This window comes from Pholcus phalangioides, unplaced genomic scaffold (genome assembly GCF_987345545.1).
Source record: "Pholcus phalangioides strain wild (caught in Gottingen) unplaced genomic scaffold, Ppha-v1.0 ptg000022l_1, whole genome shotgun sequence".
NCBI lineage: Eukaryota > Metazoa > Arthropoda > Arachnida > Araneae > Pholcidae > Pholcus > Pholcus phalangioides.
The window spans coordinates 13,394,471-13,415,348 of NW_028301615.1; the positions used below are offsets into that span (position 1 = coordinate 13,394,471).

The following is a 20,878-nucleotide window of genomic DNA, read 5'->3' on the forward strand; positions in this document are numbered from 1 at the left end:
TTAATTCTACGTGATTATTTATTTCTACATGTGATTTATACGTACGTGTACTGTGTCTATTCAAACAAACCACACAAATATGATATTTTTCCGAATGATGACATTAATTTATATTTTTATGTGTTGATACCGATTATATTTAAAATTTTGATTTTGTAGGCACAAGATTGTCGTATTGTAATTGCTAGCTTTTCTCTTTTGTTGGTCAGAAAGATTTTCTGTCAAGTAAGTATTTCAAGTTCTATTTTTAGTTATCGTCGTCTTCTATAGTCTATTCAACACTCTACTATATGGTACAATTATTAAATCATTACACTCAACTCATAGTAAAACAAATTGATGGCAGATGGCAGCACTACACATAACAAGCATTATATAGAAACAAACTTCACGTTAGGTTCACAACACGTATACGCGCATTTCGGCGTGTACCAATTCGGTAGAAATTCCTGAGGAAAGTGCACATGAAACGGTGAGTTGTAATAGTCTATAGAACACAGTAGAAATTTGCCCGATGAAAAATTACTTCCAAACAACAAAGCACAGATGCAAACGTTTTCGACTAAATAGAGGTCTCACAGAAGCATTTGCTGACCCACAATATTTCAAAAACCACATTCATTGCGACACTGCACTCAATGCAAATTTTCTTAGCGCGTAATCTCCCTATTATACAGTGGATTATAATTAGTTAACGGAATAAAAAGAAACATTGGAATTTTTTAGCGTAGATTATACAGAGCGATTCCGTAATTTCCCTTGCTGCATTTTACTGGCGAACCGTTTACCCTAAAAGCATACTTCCAGTTAGAAAAAGTATCCAAATAACATATAGAACTCAGATACGACATTCACGTTGAAAGTGGACGGGGAGTGACGGATGGTGCCGTCCTGCTGTAGGTCCGGTGGGACCACGGGCTGCCCGGGTGTTCTTACCGGTCATTTGCGTGGGTCGGAAGTCCGGTGATGCGATACCGGCAGGCGTTCGACCGGTGGTCTTGGTGGCTGGCGGGGCTTTAATTTTTCCAACATGGCCCAGCCGTAAGGTGATCTGCTTATATCCCACAAGGGACAGAGCGGGGGTCATGTTTGGTGTTTGAGTATAGTTATTAAAATGTAAAAATTTAGTTCTCATGCGGACACCCTTTCCTTCAAAATCCAAATAAGAATGCGGTTGCCCTGCCTCGCCTGATGCCAGCAAAAGAAATTCCATGCTTCTAAGTGCAGTATTCACTGAGATATTCGAATTCAAAAGGTAGCTTAAAAAACATCAAAAACTAACGTAAAATAAGCTTTTTATCCTCGGTCTATGCTGCTTTTTCTAAACTTTTCTCCGTGTGTTTTCAATTACAATATCTCAGTGAATATTGAATTTAGAAACGTGTAATAATTTTTGTTGGCCACCAGAAGGACAACAACTTTCTGATTGGGTTTTTGACCACAAGGTGTGTGCGTATAAAAAGTTATTTTTTAAATAAATATACAATCCCCTTGCGATATGAACGACGTATCTGAGGTCCACACGCTATTTGGATACTTTCTCCTAATTGGAAGCAGCATGCCTGCAGGTTCAACGGCTCTCCAGTGAAATGCGGCAGGGGGAATTATTGAATCACCCTGCGTTTATTGCTGCAGCTCTTTTTTTTGTTCGTGAAAGTTTAGAATAGCAATAAATGCTTTTTGAAAATCAATATACGAAAAATATTTCTCCAAAAATTCATAGATAGAGATGTGAATGAAGAAATTGACATTTTTTTTCCTCTAAAAATTTTCTTAAAGGAACGCGATTTCATAATGACCTGACAAGAGACACTATCAAAAATATCTCCAATTCCATTTGTATGTAGTTTGGAATCATGGATATATGTTAGATTTTCCTACTTTACATCAATGATATCATTGACTAAAATCTAAATCCACAAGAAGAAAAAAAAGTCCTTTTGGGTAAAGACAATTACCAAAACATTAGATGGAATGAGCTTTATTGCAATCATTTCTGTGCTTCGGCTGATTTCGATAATGGGATGTTTCTTTCAAGTGCAATCAAGAGAGACGTTCTTTTTGCGATTTAGTATCTCCTCTTTTAAATTCCCGTAATCACTAACGGAACTAATTTTTTTTTTCTTTTGCAGCAAGTGGCCATAATAATGAAAAAAAAGTGTTTTAGCGAATCTCAAATGGTATCATTCTTTGTAGTAATTACTCTGTTCTCAACGAAAATTTTCTTTCCCCAAAAGAAAAAAAAATGTATATATGTATTCTGAGATACGAGATATACTCAGAATATAAATGTTGATCATTGAGTTAATGGTTCGTAATATTTTCGTAACTCAAAACCTTCAAAAACGTTAATGGAAAATATCCCCTTAGAATAAAATTCCTAGGGAATATCTTTTTCTCGGTTCTGAAAATCTATAAAGTGGCTATAAAACAGGATTTTTGGGAGTTAAAGAGACTCGCTAGGAAATGTGATTATAACGTTGCAGTGCTGATGTTCGTTAATGTTAACAGTTAACAGTCAGGGCTGTCTTAAGCCATGGAAATCATAAATATAACAATCATGTTGCGGATAACGTGACGAATATAGATCAGTGGTTTTCAACCTGGGACCACATGGGTCCCATTGCGGTCCTGGGATACTCTAATGCGGCCATAGGTGAAAAGCAAGTGAAATGGAACACATGAATCAAGAGGAGGTTAGAGGGAGGGAGGTGAAAAAAAAATTCATACATGAACAAATAAAGCTTTCAAGTGAAATATAGTGGGAAAAGGTGTATAACTATTTTCGTAATCATGCAGAATTCCCTACGGAACCAGACCAACACATGACCCAGGATCGTTATGTCCATTGGGGGCCCAACAGGGCCGTCATTTCAACTTTTTCCGGGGGGGGGGGAGGCAATGAGCATATACTAAAGGTACGCATATGTGTATATATATATATATATATATATACCATTTGTAGTGTATTTTCAAAAGCCGGGGGGGGGGGCAATTTTTCTTTAAGGAAAAAATGTTTTATAATCCGCAATTGCAAATTTTATTTTATACTATTTAATTTATTAATCTCACGGAACGGAAGGTGGTTTTGGGTCAATTTTTTAACGTGAAAAAAACGAAAATCCGTCTTCTCGAATCTATATTCAATTTATTTCTATTACGTTTTTTTAATTGCTTTTTACAAATAATTTGGGAAATATCCATTTTGGAATCATTTTATTTTTCTCATTAAACCAATAGAGAACGCCAAGTAATTCGATAAAAATAAAAATCCTCAAAGGACTTAATGCAATGTCTTGGAATTATAAAAATAATCGCGAAAAGAAAGAAAGAAAGGATTTGAGTTAATGTAAAAAATTAAAAGTTTTCAAATTAAAGAAGAAACCAAAAAATAAAAATAAAACTGAAATTTTGCTAAAGGGTAAAATAGAGTTTCTTAGTTCAGGTGCCATGCATTTTTTAAGAAAAAAATTGAATTCGAAGGACGAGAAAAGAACCGAAGCTCGATCGGAAAACGGAAGAGAAAATATTTCGTCTGTGCCGAAAATTTTGTGGTGAAAAACTGAAACTTTTCTTTTTGTGTTGAACTTACACATCAAAGTAACAATTTGATGTTTAAAACATCGCAAACTATACAAGACATTTTACATATTATACTAATGGTTTGTCATCAATGTATCGAAAATGATCAATTTGTATTTCTATTACGTACATATATTTTTGTATTATGTGTTCGTTTGGTGATTAAGTTCTTAATGCGTAAATTTGATCGATTATTGTTATTTAATTTCACTTTTCTTTGATATTTTTATTTACTTTATTGTATTTTTGGTATTTTTATATCAGTGGTGATTTTCTATCTCCATTATTGCGCTCAGTCTGTTGAGATGTATAAATAAATGAGTAAATAAATTTCAATTGCATTGTTCTCCGCATAACCGAATACCCCGCCTAATCAAATATTACATACTGGAACCCTTGATATCAGTTTAAGTGGGCAGACTTTATCATCAGTAGTAATAAAAAGAACCGAAGCAATAACGTTCAGGAGAAAAATATAAGTCGGTAGAAGAATCGAGAATGAATTTCTTAAAATGTATGATTCTCCAAAAAAATTAATGATTCTCCAAAAAAATTAATGATTCTCCAAAAAAATTAATGATTCTCCAAAAAAATTAATGATTCTCACGAGACGGATCAAAAGAAAATCATGATCTTGATCAATGACAGAGTTGTATCCTTCATTAAATGTATGAATTTTTCACGTGTGAAATGCGAGCATTAAATGCCAGGTTCCGTGATAAGTTTTCATATGAGAAAAATTGGAGATATAACCCTTCCATTTTAAAGGAGCTTATCGAATAGGATCGATTTATTTAACCCTTCAATGACCAAGGCCGCATATAATATCCGGTGAAGAGAAAACGGTTTTATTTTATAATTCACAAGTGCCCTGATATTTTGCTAAGTCGATTTCTCAATGGAACACTTTTCCCCATACCCCTTAGTTTGCACCAACTAAAAATCTGACGAAAGCCTCTACTTCATTAAAAAAGATATGGCATTTTGAGTGATTTCTACTGTGTCAGTTAAAGGCTGTTAAATAATCGTTTATCCATCAATTTTGGAAAGTCTCGATGAAGTAATCGTGCTAGACAGTCTTCGACATTGGGGGGGGGGGGGAAACTTTTCTGTCGTTCTTTTATTAACCCAGTCTAGTGTATGATCTGAAATCCCACGAGAGGAAAGAAGACACGTTAGAAACTGAAGGAAACTGTCAAATATATTGAATAAGATCGGGTTTTTTTTTCATTCTTCTCCTCGAATGCTTATCAAACGTTCTCTTGCCTACAGAAAAAAAAGTAGATATTTCATTGGATTAATGGAAGAACTCTCGTGGACTCGGTACGCACGTTTAACGAACGGGAGTAAGGTACTCGTGAAATCAATAGTGTGCTAAAGTTTAGGGGGTGTGAGAGAGAATTATCTGACGGGAAAAAATTGGAATCTATTTCTCGTCTCTCGGCTTTGATCGATTTCATTGACTTTTTCCGATGAAGAGACTTTTAGCTACAACTCAAGTGAGACTCTAATTTGAAATCATTGGTGCATTTGGCAAATGTTAGTGACGCCTTCCGCCACAAATATGTTTTGTCCTTATTGTATTGTATTATAATGATTGCTGCTAGTTTCCGAACACGTGCGCAGGCAATATTACGACGATGATTCTCCAAATACGGTAAAAATAATATTTTTTAAAATTGATGGAATTTATGAAAATTCAGTTCCGTTTTCGATCATAACGACCGTGATACACATGCTACTAAGTAGCACGAAAGCATGCGACCTGGTTGTATGTGTATCACGGGCCTAAAACAGAAGACTATCTGACACTATACTAGTTTTACGGATGGGATATAAGTGTGTTATCACTTACCACTTACTTGTTTACGAGGTCAGTGATGGATGACGCGTCCACGGTGAACGCAACGACCTCCTATGGGAGGAAAAACACAGTCACGATGAATTTGGCTATCATAATGTTATCTCAGATACATGTTTACAAACATGAAAAATTACAAAGTTGTTTTCCTTGATTACTATTTAAATCATCCAAAATAGTTAATGATCAGGAATTACTTTCCATTGGCTTCCCGTACATTTACACTCCACATTTCAACGTTAGGTTTTTTTTTTCTTGTCAGTTGACTATCTCGCTCTTATGATATTTACATAATTTGACTAAAAGAATTAAGTTACCATTGCAAAGGCTCGAACGAACAATTAAAACACGCTTATTTTCTAGATAAGACTAGATCATTAGTTATTTTGACTGGATTTTTGATTTTCTGCTGGTCGCCTATTACGACAAATATGTAAAGTCATTGACACTGAATCTCAGTAAATGCTTTACTTCAGAAGCCTTACCTCCACCACGACGGGGAATCTCCTTAACGTGCAGCTCTGGTGTAGATTCCATCTTTCTTCTTCTCCTCTAATCAAATGTCAAGATCTCCTCACTAAAATCAGTCAAAGCTTATGCTTCGAGTAATAAATCGCTCAGGCTTGCCTGAAAATATGAAGAACAAAAAAATGATGATAGCACTATGATAGCAGTAATTCGCAGTTCTGAACCTCTGTTGAGAAGCCGTCTCCTTTTATGCAGGAGACACAGCACTGTTGACTCCCATTCTTAGGTCAACAGACACTAATCGAACGAGCTTTCGAACGTTTTCAAACAACAGAAAGTCAAGAGCATGTTCCGATTCTTTCTCGGACATAATTTAACTAAATTATGACCTTTCAACGTGTTATAGGCGAGCACCGTAGTGCTCACTGGGGCAACCGGGAATGTTCGACTGGCTCCCAATTTCGTGCTAGCAAGATCTTGATTCACTTGATCAAATTGAACCATCCCATTCAAGTTACATTCAACAACTCTTATTACACCGATCTTAATTTAATCAAAGTTCAGAGTTACCATATGGGGACTCAGAAATTTATGATAATTTATTAACGTGTCGATGAAAGGATGGGGGGAAATTGAGAACAGACAAATCAAACAAATCTCACACACACGCACACACGACATTCATCACTAGAGGATATTTTCTATGCAAATTGTAGTATATACACATGATAATTTCTAACAAACATATGACCGAACAATTCAAGCTTTAGAGGGCGGCCTTCCTAAACATCTCCAGCAGAGCCTCTTTTCAATTCGCATTTCCCTATTACAAAGTACAGCGATGATTTGTGGTGGGCCCATCCGTCTGCAGAGAGGCCTATAAAAACGAGATAGAAAGTATGTAAATTGATAGACAGGGATTTTTTTATTAGGCATTTCTAGGGGGGGGGGGAGTAAAGTTGTCAATTATAGTTTTAAAAAAATTGCCAGAGGTAATGTAAAAATAAATTGTCAGATTGTATTTTTATTCTTTACCAAAATAAAAATATTGCATTACATTTCATTGAAACTTTTTTACAGTAGCTCTCAATTTCCCGCTATTCGCTTTATATTTCAGCAATTTTAGTGAAATTCAGCAACTTTTATTACCCCTGAAAATATTTTTTTAGCTGTAATCAGCAACATTTTACTTAAATTTGAAGGAAAAAAAAACATTTTGACTATAATTGGCCAATTTGACAATTGGCTACTTGAAATCTTTTTGCTATAAATGGTAATACTTCTAACTATTTTTGGTGGTAATTTACAATGCCAGTAGGGATCCCGATTTTCCATATTTTTATGCTCATCTTAATAATAACTGTATCTTGTCGTGTATGTTGATACTTTTCTACCGAAACATCTTCCGCTGGCCGGAGGTTGTGCACCCCTGGTCTATGTGGTTTTTCTTTTCTAAACTTCAGAGGTGACACAATGAAAGTCATTGCTGAATTAGGAGGAAAAACATTTTTCCCCTTTATTGCAGCTGTGTAACTCAACTACATCTGTAGGAACTTACTCGTGCTCGGCTCGTTCTGTTCTGCAGGAACTTATTTACGGAACGTAAGTTATAACGGAAGCTACATAGAACATAATTTCAGTCAAAACCTGATTCCGCAAAAAAAAAATTAACATAGACCGTTATTCGGCCGAACCCTCCAATTGTCTTGAACTGTTCGTGGGCCACAATGAACTTAAATAAACAAAAATTTCCAATCGAATGCCATAATGGCATTTCATAGTAATTAATGGCGTCTGAACTAACAGAGGCCATGCGAGAGATCATTCCGTCATATTAACGACGGCGAGACATCGTTTTGGGACGCCCCCTCCGGCGTATTGCTTTCCATCTTCTCTTCTCTTTATCCCTGATTTCACGCCGCCTCCTTGAGTGGTGTCCAGCGGGTCGCGCAGCCCTAGAACTGCCTCAGTGTATACTTGTTGGCTCCCAACCTGCTTAAGCCCAGGACATGGGATGGAAACCACAACAAGCGGGTTGGAGGTTCTGTGGACTTTATCGGACGCTGGACTTTTAGTTGCTCCTTCACCACTACGCAAGAGGCGCTAAAATATTTGCTTGTCCCTTCTGACCAAGTAATTATCTAGTCGTGGTCCTGCTAGAACATCAATATCACACTAGTAACAGAGCGTTGGAAGCGACATGTCTGCAGATGTAGATTTAAGATTGTGGTAGGCCTGCGCTATAGTCGGTTTCAGATAAAGATTTAAGATTTTGCCACCAGTGGGATACACCCAAGTTTTTTGCCGCCATTCAATTCTTCTAATCTAATTTTCTTGACCACTCTCATTCGAATTTGCCACTCTGGGCCCGCTAAGATTCCTCACCCGTGTGAATACGCCTTTATCTCTGGCATACTTTTGGTCCACTGCCATGTTCTGCACAATTTCTTGGTCACTCACTGACTGACCTGGTTCCTTCCTCTACGTCACACCCATGTTACGCACTATTTAGAGAGAGTGTGCGAGCCTCAGAATGACTTAGAGAGCAGAGGCGTGAGCAGGATTTTCTTAAGGAGTGGGGGGGGTTCATTTTTTACGTCAAAAATTCACGGTAATTTCGGCTCAAGATGGGAGGTGTGCTTTAACCCGAAAAAATCTCCCTTTACGTAAGCCTGTGCTAGAGAGTATATAAACATAGGAGTGACCAAAACGGTAACCTAGAGACCAAAAGAATGGACTGGAGTGTATTGGCATGGGTGTGATCCAGAGACCAGGTCAGTGAGCGACTAAAAGAGTGTCGTACAGTGAAAGAGGCCAAGTCAGGAAGCGACCATGGAGTGACTCAAAGAGTGAAAACTACTTTGTGGTCGCTTACTGACCTGGTCCCTTGCTCTGTACGATACACTTTTGGTCGCTCACTGACCTGGTGCCTTATCCTCCTGGTCACTATTCTAGTCACTCACATGCTTTCAACTCTTTAAGTCACTTGCCACTCGTTTGGTTCTCACTGACCTACCCCTGATCGCTCTCTAGGCAGAGGCGGATTCATAGTTTTACCGTCTGTGGTCTACACACATTTTGTCACCCTCCTCCCATGCTACCAATTTCTTTGACCACTTAATCTTCAAATTTGCCTCCTTGGCAAATCTTGACGTCTATAACACATTGGCCCACGTGGGTAGGGCCGGGATGCCTCGGGTGCAGAAGAGGGGGAGCTCATGATGACGAGACCGGGTTAAGATTTTCGAGATTAAGCACGCAAATTGGCAAGCCGGCACTTCTAGCCAGTTAGAGAGCCTCAGAAAAATCTTTTTGCTTAGGGGTCACACACAGCACGGACGAACTTGAGTATTTTGGGGCCCAGTGCAAAAGAGAAATTGCGGACTTCTGAACAGTGGTTGCCTAATACCCAAGGTGTTCATGGGTATTCTGGTGCCCGCTTGGTTCCCATTGACACTCGCGAATGAATATCAAACTACTATTTTATGGTCATGATCATAAAGCCATTCGCTCATAAATATGAATAATAGTGACCGCTGCCCAGCGAAGAAAAAAAATGCAAGTGTGTCTCCAGGCACACATAAGGTTGGGGTGTCCGGACTTGAATGCCCATTATCTACCCAGGGCATCAACTGGATAGTCTTTCATCCGGGTAAGCATGCATTTTGCAGGGCCATCTTAAGGCCCCCGGACGAAGTTGTTTCTCTGAGGGCCTACCTGGTAAATTCTAGAAAATTTCAACGAATCTTATTTTTGCGAGGGTCCCTGGACCGTGCCCGGGTGGGCCAATGCGTTAATTGGCACTGTCTTGGATCATCCTGAACATCGATGCTTCCAGACTGGAATAATCGAAACTCTAATGAAAAAATTATGTTTTATGCTACTGTATATGTGATAAATCGGTTGTTGGTAAATTTGATAAATGCAAAAAATTATCCGTTTTATCGGCGATTATGCATGATAACTAAATGACTTTGGTAAATTTGAAAAATACTAGAAATTTATCTCCTTTATCTGTGATTATGCATGTTACCCTATTTTAATTGATAAATTTGATACATATGAAAAAAATTAAAATGAGTCTAGTCTGTGTCATACATGAATTATCAAATATAGTATCTGTCATACAGTACAATTTATCATATTTACTAACGACGCGGCACTTGGGTACTAAACATAATCGCCGGTAAGGATGATAAATTCGGGGAAATTTACCGAAATGTTCGGTAATTACGCATACTAACCGGTTATTGAATTTATCGTAAAAACATATATATCTCTCACTCCTTTACTTTTTTGTCCAGGTGTACCGATTGGAAATGTTTGGAGCGGAGTACGCCTGGATTCTCCAAGGGGAGCTCAAGGAAACCTGGTGGACTGACGCTAGTGATACTGAATGTTCCAATTCCGAACTTGCTATAGCAGCGCGTGGTGTCATATTAGTCGGGAGCTATTACATGCTGCAAGGGAACGTGTCATCCATCTCGGACCTAGTAAGCGAAACCATCAATATCCCTACAACATAAATTTCAAGCGTTAAACCGATTAACGAATCTAATGATGAATTTTTTATTACGTATAATATTCTTTTAAAATTTATAAAATTTCATCTTCTTCAGACCATCTACAACTTGCTGCACGACATTGGCTACGAAGCGGAAGACCCTAGGAAAAGCGGCTTCGTGAGCCAGACGTACGATGCCATCTGGGCTATGGCTTTGGCCCTGCAACAAGCTGAATTCGCTTGGCGCGAACGCAACACGACGCTCAGGGACTTCAATTACTCAAACAAGGAAATGGCGGAGGAAATAGCGATGTTCCTCGGGAAACTGAAATTCATGGGCATTTCGGTAAAGTTGGAAAAATTTATCATCGCGATAATTTCTTGATAAATAAATTAGGATCAAAACTCATATTCCATAAATGCGCGTATTTATTTCTATACGGATAAATTCAACTGCAGAGGAAACAACACCTTTGGAGAGAGCATTTGAATTTTTATTTATTGCCAGCACATTCCGAATTTCTCCGGAAAAAAGAAAACAGAGACTCCAGGAAAAATCCATATCGTGTTTCACAGGTGGTGTCAAATCACAAACACTGGAGACAAATGGTCTAAATTTACACGAAAACCACGAACATAAATCCTATTTGCTATCCCCGTTGGAGAGATTTATTTCACTTGTTCAAGAAGTTAAGAATCTCATTGGTTCAAGTTTCGTAGGGACATTCTTTCCCCCCCCCCCCATAAAGCTTATACATCGACGGCCAAGTTCAAAAAAAGAAAAAACTAAAAAAAAAATGCATTTTCGAGTTAAGTTATGCACACCATGAGAACGGTGGAAAACGCCTCTCTACATATCCTCCCGAACTCTGCTTCTACATTCCTAATTAAATGCGAGCCGACTCCCATTGAGTTCCATATAAAGTGAATCTTTAAAATTCAGATACCTCAAAACAAGGCAAAGTTGAGTTGTTGTCTTTTTGAACCAATTCGTCGATACGGGTACATAGCTAACAGCACGTACCGCAAATTACTGCCGAATCGTTGATTCTAGAGGTACAATTAGAAATAGTATCCAAATTACGTTTGGACATCAGATGTGTCATTAATATTGCAAGGATTGCATAGTTATTAAAATTAAATAATTAACTTTTTATACGGATGCCATGCCCTCAAAAACCCAGTTAGAAAGTTGTTGCCCAATCTCCCCTGAGGCTGACAAAAAATTCCATGTTTCTAAGTATAACATTCGCAGATATACCGTATTTGAATTCAAAAATCGGAGGAAAGTTGGACGCTGTTTTTCCCCCCTTGCAATATGCACGATCCTAACGTATTTATGTGGTCAGAGTTGTGATTTTCAAGTTTTTGCTGGGGCTGCCATTTTCCTTCTTTCCATATTTTGAAGAAAAGATGGTAAATGTGTGCAATATCTCTACTGAAATGGAAGCCTATGCCTCGCAATATGAACAGTTCCAGCTGATACATCGTTTGAGGATTGTTGCTATAAAAACAATGACTTCGAATTCCCAATCCCAGAAAGAAGTGAAATAAAATAACTGTGAGGCCATCTATAAGTTAAAAATTCTAGTTAATTTTAGAAACCGGTGAGTTCAAAATTACAGGCCCTCATTAAACGTATACTACTTGTTTTATCTTTTATCTATCACTATTTCCAAGTTATGGTATTTCAAAATTAATGAGTCCATTCTGAAACATTCCCATCTGAAAAGTCCCCATCTGTACACCCTGTACATCTCCCATGAATATATTACAGTAAACATCGATACAACGATACTCTGCGGACCAAGGTAAAATATCGTTTTAGAGTGATTATCGTAAAATATCGAAAGGCAGCAGTATATATAGCATTATAGACATTTCCAAACAAGACTTGGAAAAATAATGTTGTAGAGGGATTCATTGTTATATCGAGTATCGTTGTGGCGCGGTTGCACTGAAAATGTTTTTCATCTTCATTACAGGGTCCAGTATCATTCCACAACTCGGATCGCGTAGGAATAACATCTTTCCATCAAAATCAAGGTAGGTTTACAACTTTCTATTTGATTAACAGTAATTTTTTTCGACAGGTGAGATCAGTGTTTCCCGAAGTGGGCAATATCGCCAGGATGGCGGTAGAAGCTTTAGGATAGCTTAGGATACTGTGAGTTGACTCTCTCGAGTAAGGGAAAGCGATGAGAGCCATAATCACATTATTTTCCATGCGCGTGGCACTATACGAATTTCAACGTGCAGATATACCAATACGTCCTGTTTTTACGGGACACGAACTTTCCGTTCCAGCTGTCCTCTAATTTTCGGGGTGAATGTTCAGATTGTCACTGTATCGAGTTCTAAATGCTTTTATATTTCAGTCATAAATTCGATTATCGCAATGCAGATTGTGCACGTTTATCGGTATAGGTTCATCTTGCCAACACCATGCTTGGCATTGACACTGGAACCTAAGGACTCATGGTGTTTGCCTCCCCCCCCAATAAACTTTGTAATTAGACAACGTAGCCTGCTCTCCCGCCCCCACCAAGAATTCATGGATATGCAATGTACAGTAGACTCGTTAACCCAGCACATATCAGACCAGGAAGTGCCGCATTACTTGGAAGCAATTAAAAAAAAAACCCATTGAAATAATATAAACTTCTATGCACGGTCATGCAGTGACATGTTTTTCTTTTCAACGTTCGAAGAAGACCCTCAAAAAACGCTAGACGATCCGTATTATCTAGAATCTTTGCATGTTACTTATGCGGACGATCCTTAATCTCGTACACATGGAACGTCGAGCAACTATATCGGAAAATGAAAAATCATCATCCATAAGTGAAGGATTTTTTAATTATAAGGATGAATTTCTTGATTGAAAAATGAAATAGACTTTCTTTAATATTTGAAAAGTGTTCGTCTGCCTCTCCTGATACCATGGCATGGCGCAAGTGGCACGCGTGCCTCGGGTTGGCCATCCCTGTGTTAGAACATACGCATACATGCTCAACTTAGACGACTCGCGGACTCCCAAGTGACCTGCAACACATTTACAGATCACTTAAATGACCCACAGTGTTGTTTCAAATAATTTAAGTGTGTCGCGGCACATTTACAAATCACCAAAGTGGCCCGCGGAATATTTCCAGATCTCCTAAATGACCCGCTGTGCAGTTCCGTGCCAATTGAGTTGATTCCCTGATGACTTAAGTGGCCCACGGCACATAAATACCCCGCTGTACATTTTAAAATCACTGAGAAGTGACCCGCGACACATTCACGGATCAGTTGAGTGACCCGTGGTACTGTTCCAGTGCACATGACCGGCCGTTAGCATATAAACAGATCACTTAAGTGACGTAATTAGCGACCCGCGACACGTTTTCAGACCAACGAAGTGTCCCACACTCTCCAAGTGGCAAAAGGTTTATAAATAAATAAAACTGAATGTACTGATTCTTCTAACGTAAATGTTCAGGCAAACTGTCGTTCAATGTGCTTCGGTATAGTACTCACTATATTAATATTTCATGCACCGACAATGTTTGTTTCAATTGCTTCGGAGAAAAAAGTAAATAGACATAAATATATCAGAAGATTCTCGAAATTTTTCATTAGCGTTTCCATCTTTTTTTCTCTTTTCTAGGAAGAACCAATGAATTCTCATTAGCTTGCCTTCATTTTCCTCAGGCGGACGAACTTAATTTCGAGTGTGACGAATGCGTCGGTATTGTGTGGCAAGGTACTTTTTTTTTATTATTGTCAGTTACTTTACTTTTATTTTAATTTTGATATCCATGAATACTTTGATTACACACATTTTTTTGTATATCTTTCATTTCATAATTACGATCTTCATAGAAAATATTCTCATTCATAAAAATGATTGCCCCTTATTATTTTTTCTCATGAATGAAATGAAAGCTTCTGCTCTGAATAATGTATTTTAGTTTTTGGAATGAAGAATTAATTAGAAAAGAGAGAATTAATAATTATTTTTTTCTCTCTTGAGAGAGAGAGATGTCTCAAATATTTTTTTTGTCAAAGTTTTTCTAATAATTATGCTCTATAGATAAAAGCAAAATTTTAATACATCGTGTGACAGTTATCAGGGGAGAGAACGAAACTCGCGATATGTTCCAATCATCAGAAAAGCAAAAACATTAAAAGTTAATTAATTTCTTTAAAAGAAGGAATTTCGATTTCGTAATGCTTGTATGTTGTGTAAAGGCCTATATTTGGTATTTCATGGGATTTTCCAAAGGGAATAAAAATTCGGTGATTCATTCTAAAGTTAAAGTAAAATACGAAAATAAGTTCAGCTGTGAAATATAGTGTAGCATCGCCTTAAAATAATAGTAATTGTAGAAAATATATGAATTAAAATTTCAAGAATATCAATTAATAAAATTAATTTCTTTCCTCTAATTAGTGTTTCCCAACCTTTTTAACATCGCGGGACCCCCGTCCCCTGAAGCTGATGTTATTTCCTCTCCTTTCCGTTCTTTGTTATATTTTTTTTATAATTGTCATTTTGCAAAAAAGTTGCAGTAATTAAATTATGAATTTTATAGCCAATTTTGTCTTTCATGAAATGGAACTGAATGAAGGATGATTCCCGACCATCGAAGTTCTTGATTATTAGCACTTCCAACGAACATCTTCGTATTTCTTTTGCTCATTTCAGCTCGTAGAAATTGTCGGAAATATAAAGTTTTCAATTACCGATACACAGGGTATCGCATAATTTCGTATGTAGTTCAAAAATTTAGAAAAATTACCGGAATTATCGAAAATCTAATACGGTTTGCGAAAAAAGTTATTATAACGAAGGGAGATTTCTTTTTTGTATTGCTTTTTTTTACTGCAGAAAAATAATTCAAATTTGTATCGATAGAGGGAAATGCAGCGACTAAAATCATGCAAATCAGAGTCCTTTGAAATTCATGGTGTACTATTAACAGCTTATTTCTGAATTTTCCTGTTACTGGTACTAATATAAGGATTCCATTATGATGTTGATATTATATATAGCGGATGAAGCATAAGTGGTGAAATTGTTTTACAAATTATTAGCACATTTCGGACACAGAAGAGATTGAAGAAAGGTTCAGGTCCGATCACTCCTTACTTAATTCTGTGCAGTACTCTATCAACAACAATCAGAACTATTCTTTTTTTTGCCTCGAAAAAATCCCCCTTCGTGAGAATAACTTTTTCCCGCAAACTATATTGAAATGTACCATTTCCGATTTCTGCAATCTCTCCTGTGCCCGAAATGTTCATATAGCTTTAGCCGGTGATTCGTAGCTGAGGTAAAACAACTTTATCAATATTGCTTTATCTATATTGTGCAGCACCCTCTATCGACAAAACTTTCAACTAATGTTTTTTTTTCTTGTATCAAAAAAAATCCCATATAGTGAGAATAACTTTTTTTTTTTGCAAACCCATTCAGACAAATACACTAGTTTTTCCAATTTTTGTGTATTTTTAAACTATTGATAATTTTAGCGGGTACTTTGTATCAATAAATTTTGAAAATACAAACAAAAACAATATCTTCGAACAATGTTTACGATCAGAAAGCCCAAAAGCGAATTTACACTATTCTAAAATTCCTACGGTTATTGTTCTGCATGTGTAAAACGAACTATCGCAGCTAGATGAGAAAATTGTTTCATATTTTACTCTGGTTGTATTACTAACCGTGGACGTTCAATTTGTTTTGGATACTCTTCGTAAGACATCAGGTACACACCTTTCACGAAATCTATCTAGAAATGTTATCAAAAATTTAGTTTGTTGCAAATTTAGAGTTTTCATAAACGTCTTGAAGAAATCGGAATACACGTTAGAACCCTTTCCAACGGGCAATCCATGGGACTGAAAAGTTTCTTGCTGACAAGGAGTGTCCGTTAGCATGAAGTGAAATACATAATAAGTCCTATTCCACTGAATTTAAAACAAATCCATTATCGGGACGTGTTTGGCAAAAGGGAGTGTCCATTATGGGAGGTTCTACAATACTGAGTGATACAAGCGTCCACGAAAAGATTCTGTTAAAAAAATAGGAAATATCAAAACAAACCATATATTTCAAATTAGAAAATACGACAGGAATATACATCTGAAGCGGCAATAGCGATTTTTGTTATGGGGTGAATTTCAGATATAAGCTATTCGAAGGTTCTTCACGAGGAGCATGGCAGCGTGGCTTCAGCCATGGCAGCGTGCCAGATGGGGCCTTCGGAGTCATCTGATGCGGTCCGCGACAAATAACCAAATATCATAAGTGGCCCATAAAATTATCTATATATATGTACGTGGTTGCCACCCACTTAAGTATTCTGAAAATATACTACGTGCCACTTGAGTTGAAGTGAAAGTGTGCCAGCGGTTGCTCAAGTGATGTGGAAATGTGCTTGAGCACGATTGAATGATCTGGATATTCGCCGTTGGAAGCTTTAATAATCTGGAAATGCGTCTAGAACCAGCTTCCAACGGCGAATATCTAGATCATTCAATCGTGCTCAAGCACATTTCCACATCACATGAGTAACCGGTGGCTCACTTTCACTTTACTTAAGTGGCACGCAGTATATTTTCAGAATACTTGAGTGGGTGGCCGGAACGTTTCCTCATCGTTCGGGTGGCCAGCGGCACGCTTCGGGATCACATAAGTGACTCGCAACACACTTCCAGATCACTTATGCGGCTAGCAACACATTCGCAGTTCAGTTACGCGGCCCACTGCATATTTACAGATCGCTTAAATGGCTCTTGTCAAATTTATATGTCATTTAAATTGCCCGCGACACATTTCATGATCCCTCAGGTGGCCCGCGGCACACTTCATATCACCTTAGTAACTTGCAGTACATTTCCAGATAACTGAAGTGACTTTGAGATTCCCTGAGTGGCTCGAGGCACATTTCCAGTAAGCTTGAATGATTCGGGAAACGTTTCCAAACCAATCATGTGCCCGCTCTCCCCAAAAGGTTGAACATCCTTGACATAGAGAAAACGGTGCCTTAAAAACTTCGCACTGCGTTTTTTCCTTTCTCACGTGAAAGTGATTCAATTTTCTTTAATATCAATTTTCTACGCCTCCTCTCAGTTTCCACGTAGGGTTGTCAACCACCCTCCGAATCGCTTTGTGAAAATTTGACTGTTATGTCATTATATAAAAATAGTTTTGAATCGTTATTTAAATTTATTTAGGTGACAGCGTTCCAGTCGCTAGGCGTATAATAAGGCTTCGTGTCGCTGTACTGGATCGATCGGTTCTCATATGTATTACTTCACTGGCACTCTTCGGCGTCATCATCGCTTTGATTTTCCTTTCGTTCAACTTATACTATCGAAAATGCAGGTAACTTATGTTTTCATATATTTCTAATAGGTGTCTTCTACATTAGTGCTGTCTCAAATTGTTTTTTCGGCGGGTATCACTGCAACCGTTGACTTAAGGAGCATACTTTCAATTACAAAAAAGTTTTAAAATATGACGTGGTGTCTTAAAACATTGTAATTTTTTTGAAGGGTCACGTATACAGGGTGATTCATAAAAGATGGGAAAAAGGTGGTAGTACACACAAAAACAAACAATTTCCATCAGAGAATCCATTGACTAAAATGAAATGCAAATGTGCTACAGGGTGCAAAATAGTGAAACCAATCATACGAGAAGAAAACACGAGGGAATTCACAAAAAAAACAATTTTATTGAATAATTTACAATAATTGCTCGAAAGAGCGACTGCCAACGGTGATGCAAGAAGCACAGCGGTGAAGGAGGGATTGGTGAACGCAATGCCTGCATACGCAATGCCGATACGACCTGCATCAGACCTGGAAGCAAGAAAGGATCCCGTTTCGCACAGCAGCCGATAAAAGAGCGCAAATGTTTTCGGATTTGGCAACCGCTTATGGAAGAAAACGCTCACCGTACATTCGTGCTGCCTCTGTGGTACTTCCATTTGCAGCTCCGTAAATGAAATGCGTTTGTTTTTTTAGTACCACCAAAGTGCGCCATTATCCCGTACGTTACAACTGTTAGAACGGTTGCACGCTGGAATAACTTCACAGGTCTGGTGTGCGTGCCTTTTGTCACTGCGACACAGATTTGCGTACGGTTTCTTCTTCTTCCCCAGGTTACATTTGTATGCATGATGTTCTTTTCTTCCGATAAATTTTAACAGGAATGCCGTTTTAATGTTTGTGGAGCGGCCGTTTCGAAAAGCGGTTTCATGTTAGACCATGCATTCTTCGATGACAATTGCTTGCATTGGTATGTACTATCACCTCTTAACGTTCTTCCCATTTTTTCTGAATCACCCTGTATATAAAAAATTAAATTAAATTTTTACGAAAATGGAGATTTATAAGCCAATCAAAATACAACAACGCAATCGCCAAAACATAACTATTTATCTGCTTCAATATCCCAATAAATATTGCATTTAAAAATTTGGGATTTTTTGCAAGACTTATAGTCGGCCCGCTTAATGGGATAACGGATAAATTGACACCCCGTTTGAATGGATAATAAATTACGGCGCCAAAATTTCACCCATAGAGACAATGCCAAAGTTTCCCACTTAACACGTTCACTGCTAATGACGCCATGGTGGAGTCATGTAGGACTTGTACAAGGGGGCTCATTGCGTCATGTACAAAACTAGTTTTAATCTTAAAAAAAATTCTCCCCACGGACTCGACAAGCAATTTAGGCCCCGCAGTGAACGTGTTAATATGATAATTTTAACAACTTTTTCCCGCTTAATCGCATATTACCCTTCACACGTCAACTGTTAATACATACGTATCAACCAACTATACACATACATGTTTTTATTGAATGAAACATTTGGAATTAATGGAAAATACGCTCATGTCCATAAATTAAGGATAATTCAGAATCACACGGAAATCGAAATCTAAAGTAAAAATTTCACCTGTAGAATTATCACACACATCTGCAAGAATGATATGCAAATTTCAGGAAGCCACCAGATGATGCCGATAGTACGTCACAATGACGAGAGTGTAAAAGGAATGGTGGCAAAGAAGTAAAATTGTTCACAAGAGTTCTGTAAGGCGCTCAGTGTCATAAGCGAATAGTTATGACAAGAGGACGCATGTGGATGATTTTTTACGTGGTAGAATTATCGGCCGCCTGGAATGTGGGCGTACTCAGATCGAAGTATCCGAGGAACTTGGAATTGCCCGAAGTGTCATCTCTAGGCTTTGGCAACGACTCCAAGATAACGGAAATGTCAGTAGACGTTACAGTACAGGTCGCCCCCAAGTTACAACGCCGAATGAAGACCGGTATTTGGTAGTAACTGCCAAAAGAAGCAGACGGAGCACAGCATCCGACCTGTCTCGTCAGCTATCTGCAGCCACGGGTACCACAGTTTCGAGGCAAATCGTGTACAGACGTTTGGGAGATATTGGTCTATATGGTCGCAGGCCTGTCAGATGTGTTCCGCTCACGGCAACTCACTGTCGGCAGCGATTAGCCTGGAGTAGAGAACATGCAATGTGGACATCGTCACAGTGGGATTGTGTGATGTTTTCCGACGAGTCTAGGTCAGTCTGATTCACGTCGGACTTTCATATGGATGCCAGGTACCCGTTACCACCAAGACAACATCATTGATCGACACCGTTACGGTGGTGCAGCATTGCTCGTTTGGGGTGGAATTATACTGGGTCCCAGAACAGATCTGCATGTTCAAACCGGAACCATGAAAGCCCAAATTTATCGGGACATCATTCTGGAACAACATGTACGTTTGTTCAGGGGTGCGATGGGTGCAGAATTTGTGTTTATGGATGACAACGCCCGTCCTCACCGAGCAAACATCGTAAACGAATGCCTTGAATCTGAGGATATAACCCGTATGGAATGGCTAGCATTCTCACCTGACTTGAATCCGATAGAGCATGTGTGGGACATGCTTGGCCGACGAGTTGCAGTCCGTCAACCAGGTCCTACATGTGTACGGGAACTTCGGAGAGCATTGCTTGCTGAGTGGAGTGATCTTCCCCAAAATCAGATGGATAATTTGATACTCAGCATGCCTAGGCGTTGTACGGACTGTATTTCATCGCATGGGAGACATACAATGTATTAACCATCATGTAATAGTAAGTTTTTGTGAAGGAGATATTCTTTACAATTGCTCCAGGGAGCAAAAATCGTAGTTTTTATGAATGGTATCATACATACACCATCATTTTTGTTCTTTATCTTTTGTTCAATAAATGGGCTTTATGAATAAGTAACGTTTGTTTTGTTTCTGAACGTTTATTTGCCGTAGCTGGCATTATCCTCAATTTATGGACATGAGTGTATGTTACAGTAGGTTAAGATAAATACACTTGAGAGTAGGTACTGGCCTCCAAGTACTTAAGCTGTCTTCAATACAAACATTTAACTAATTTTA

The 20,878-nt window shown here is 38.2% G+C and overlaps 1 protein-coding gene across 1 annotated transcript in view; it reads left to right on the forward strand.

The window, feature by feature from the left end:
* LOC149069495 (uncharacterized) overlaps window positions 1-20,878 on the forward strand; it is a 172,197-nt gene that overhangs the window by 117,334 nt on the left and 33,985 nt on the right. The window contains exons 5-10 of the mRNA XM_089249807.1: window positions 160-225; window positions 10,216-10,404; window positions 10,531-10,761; window positions 12,401-12,461; window positions 14,068-14,163; window positions 17,646-17,796. Of these exons, the coding sequence (XP_089105933.1) occupies window positions 160-225; window positions 10,216-10,404; window positions 10,531-10,761; window positions 12,401-12,461; window positions 14,068-14,163; window positions 17,646-17,796 (794 nt within the window). The remainder of the gene's footprint in view (window positions 1-159; window positions 226-10,215; window positions 10,405-10,530; window positions 10,762-12,400; window positions 12,462-14,067; window positions 14,164-17,645; window positions 17,797-20,878) is intronic.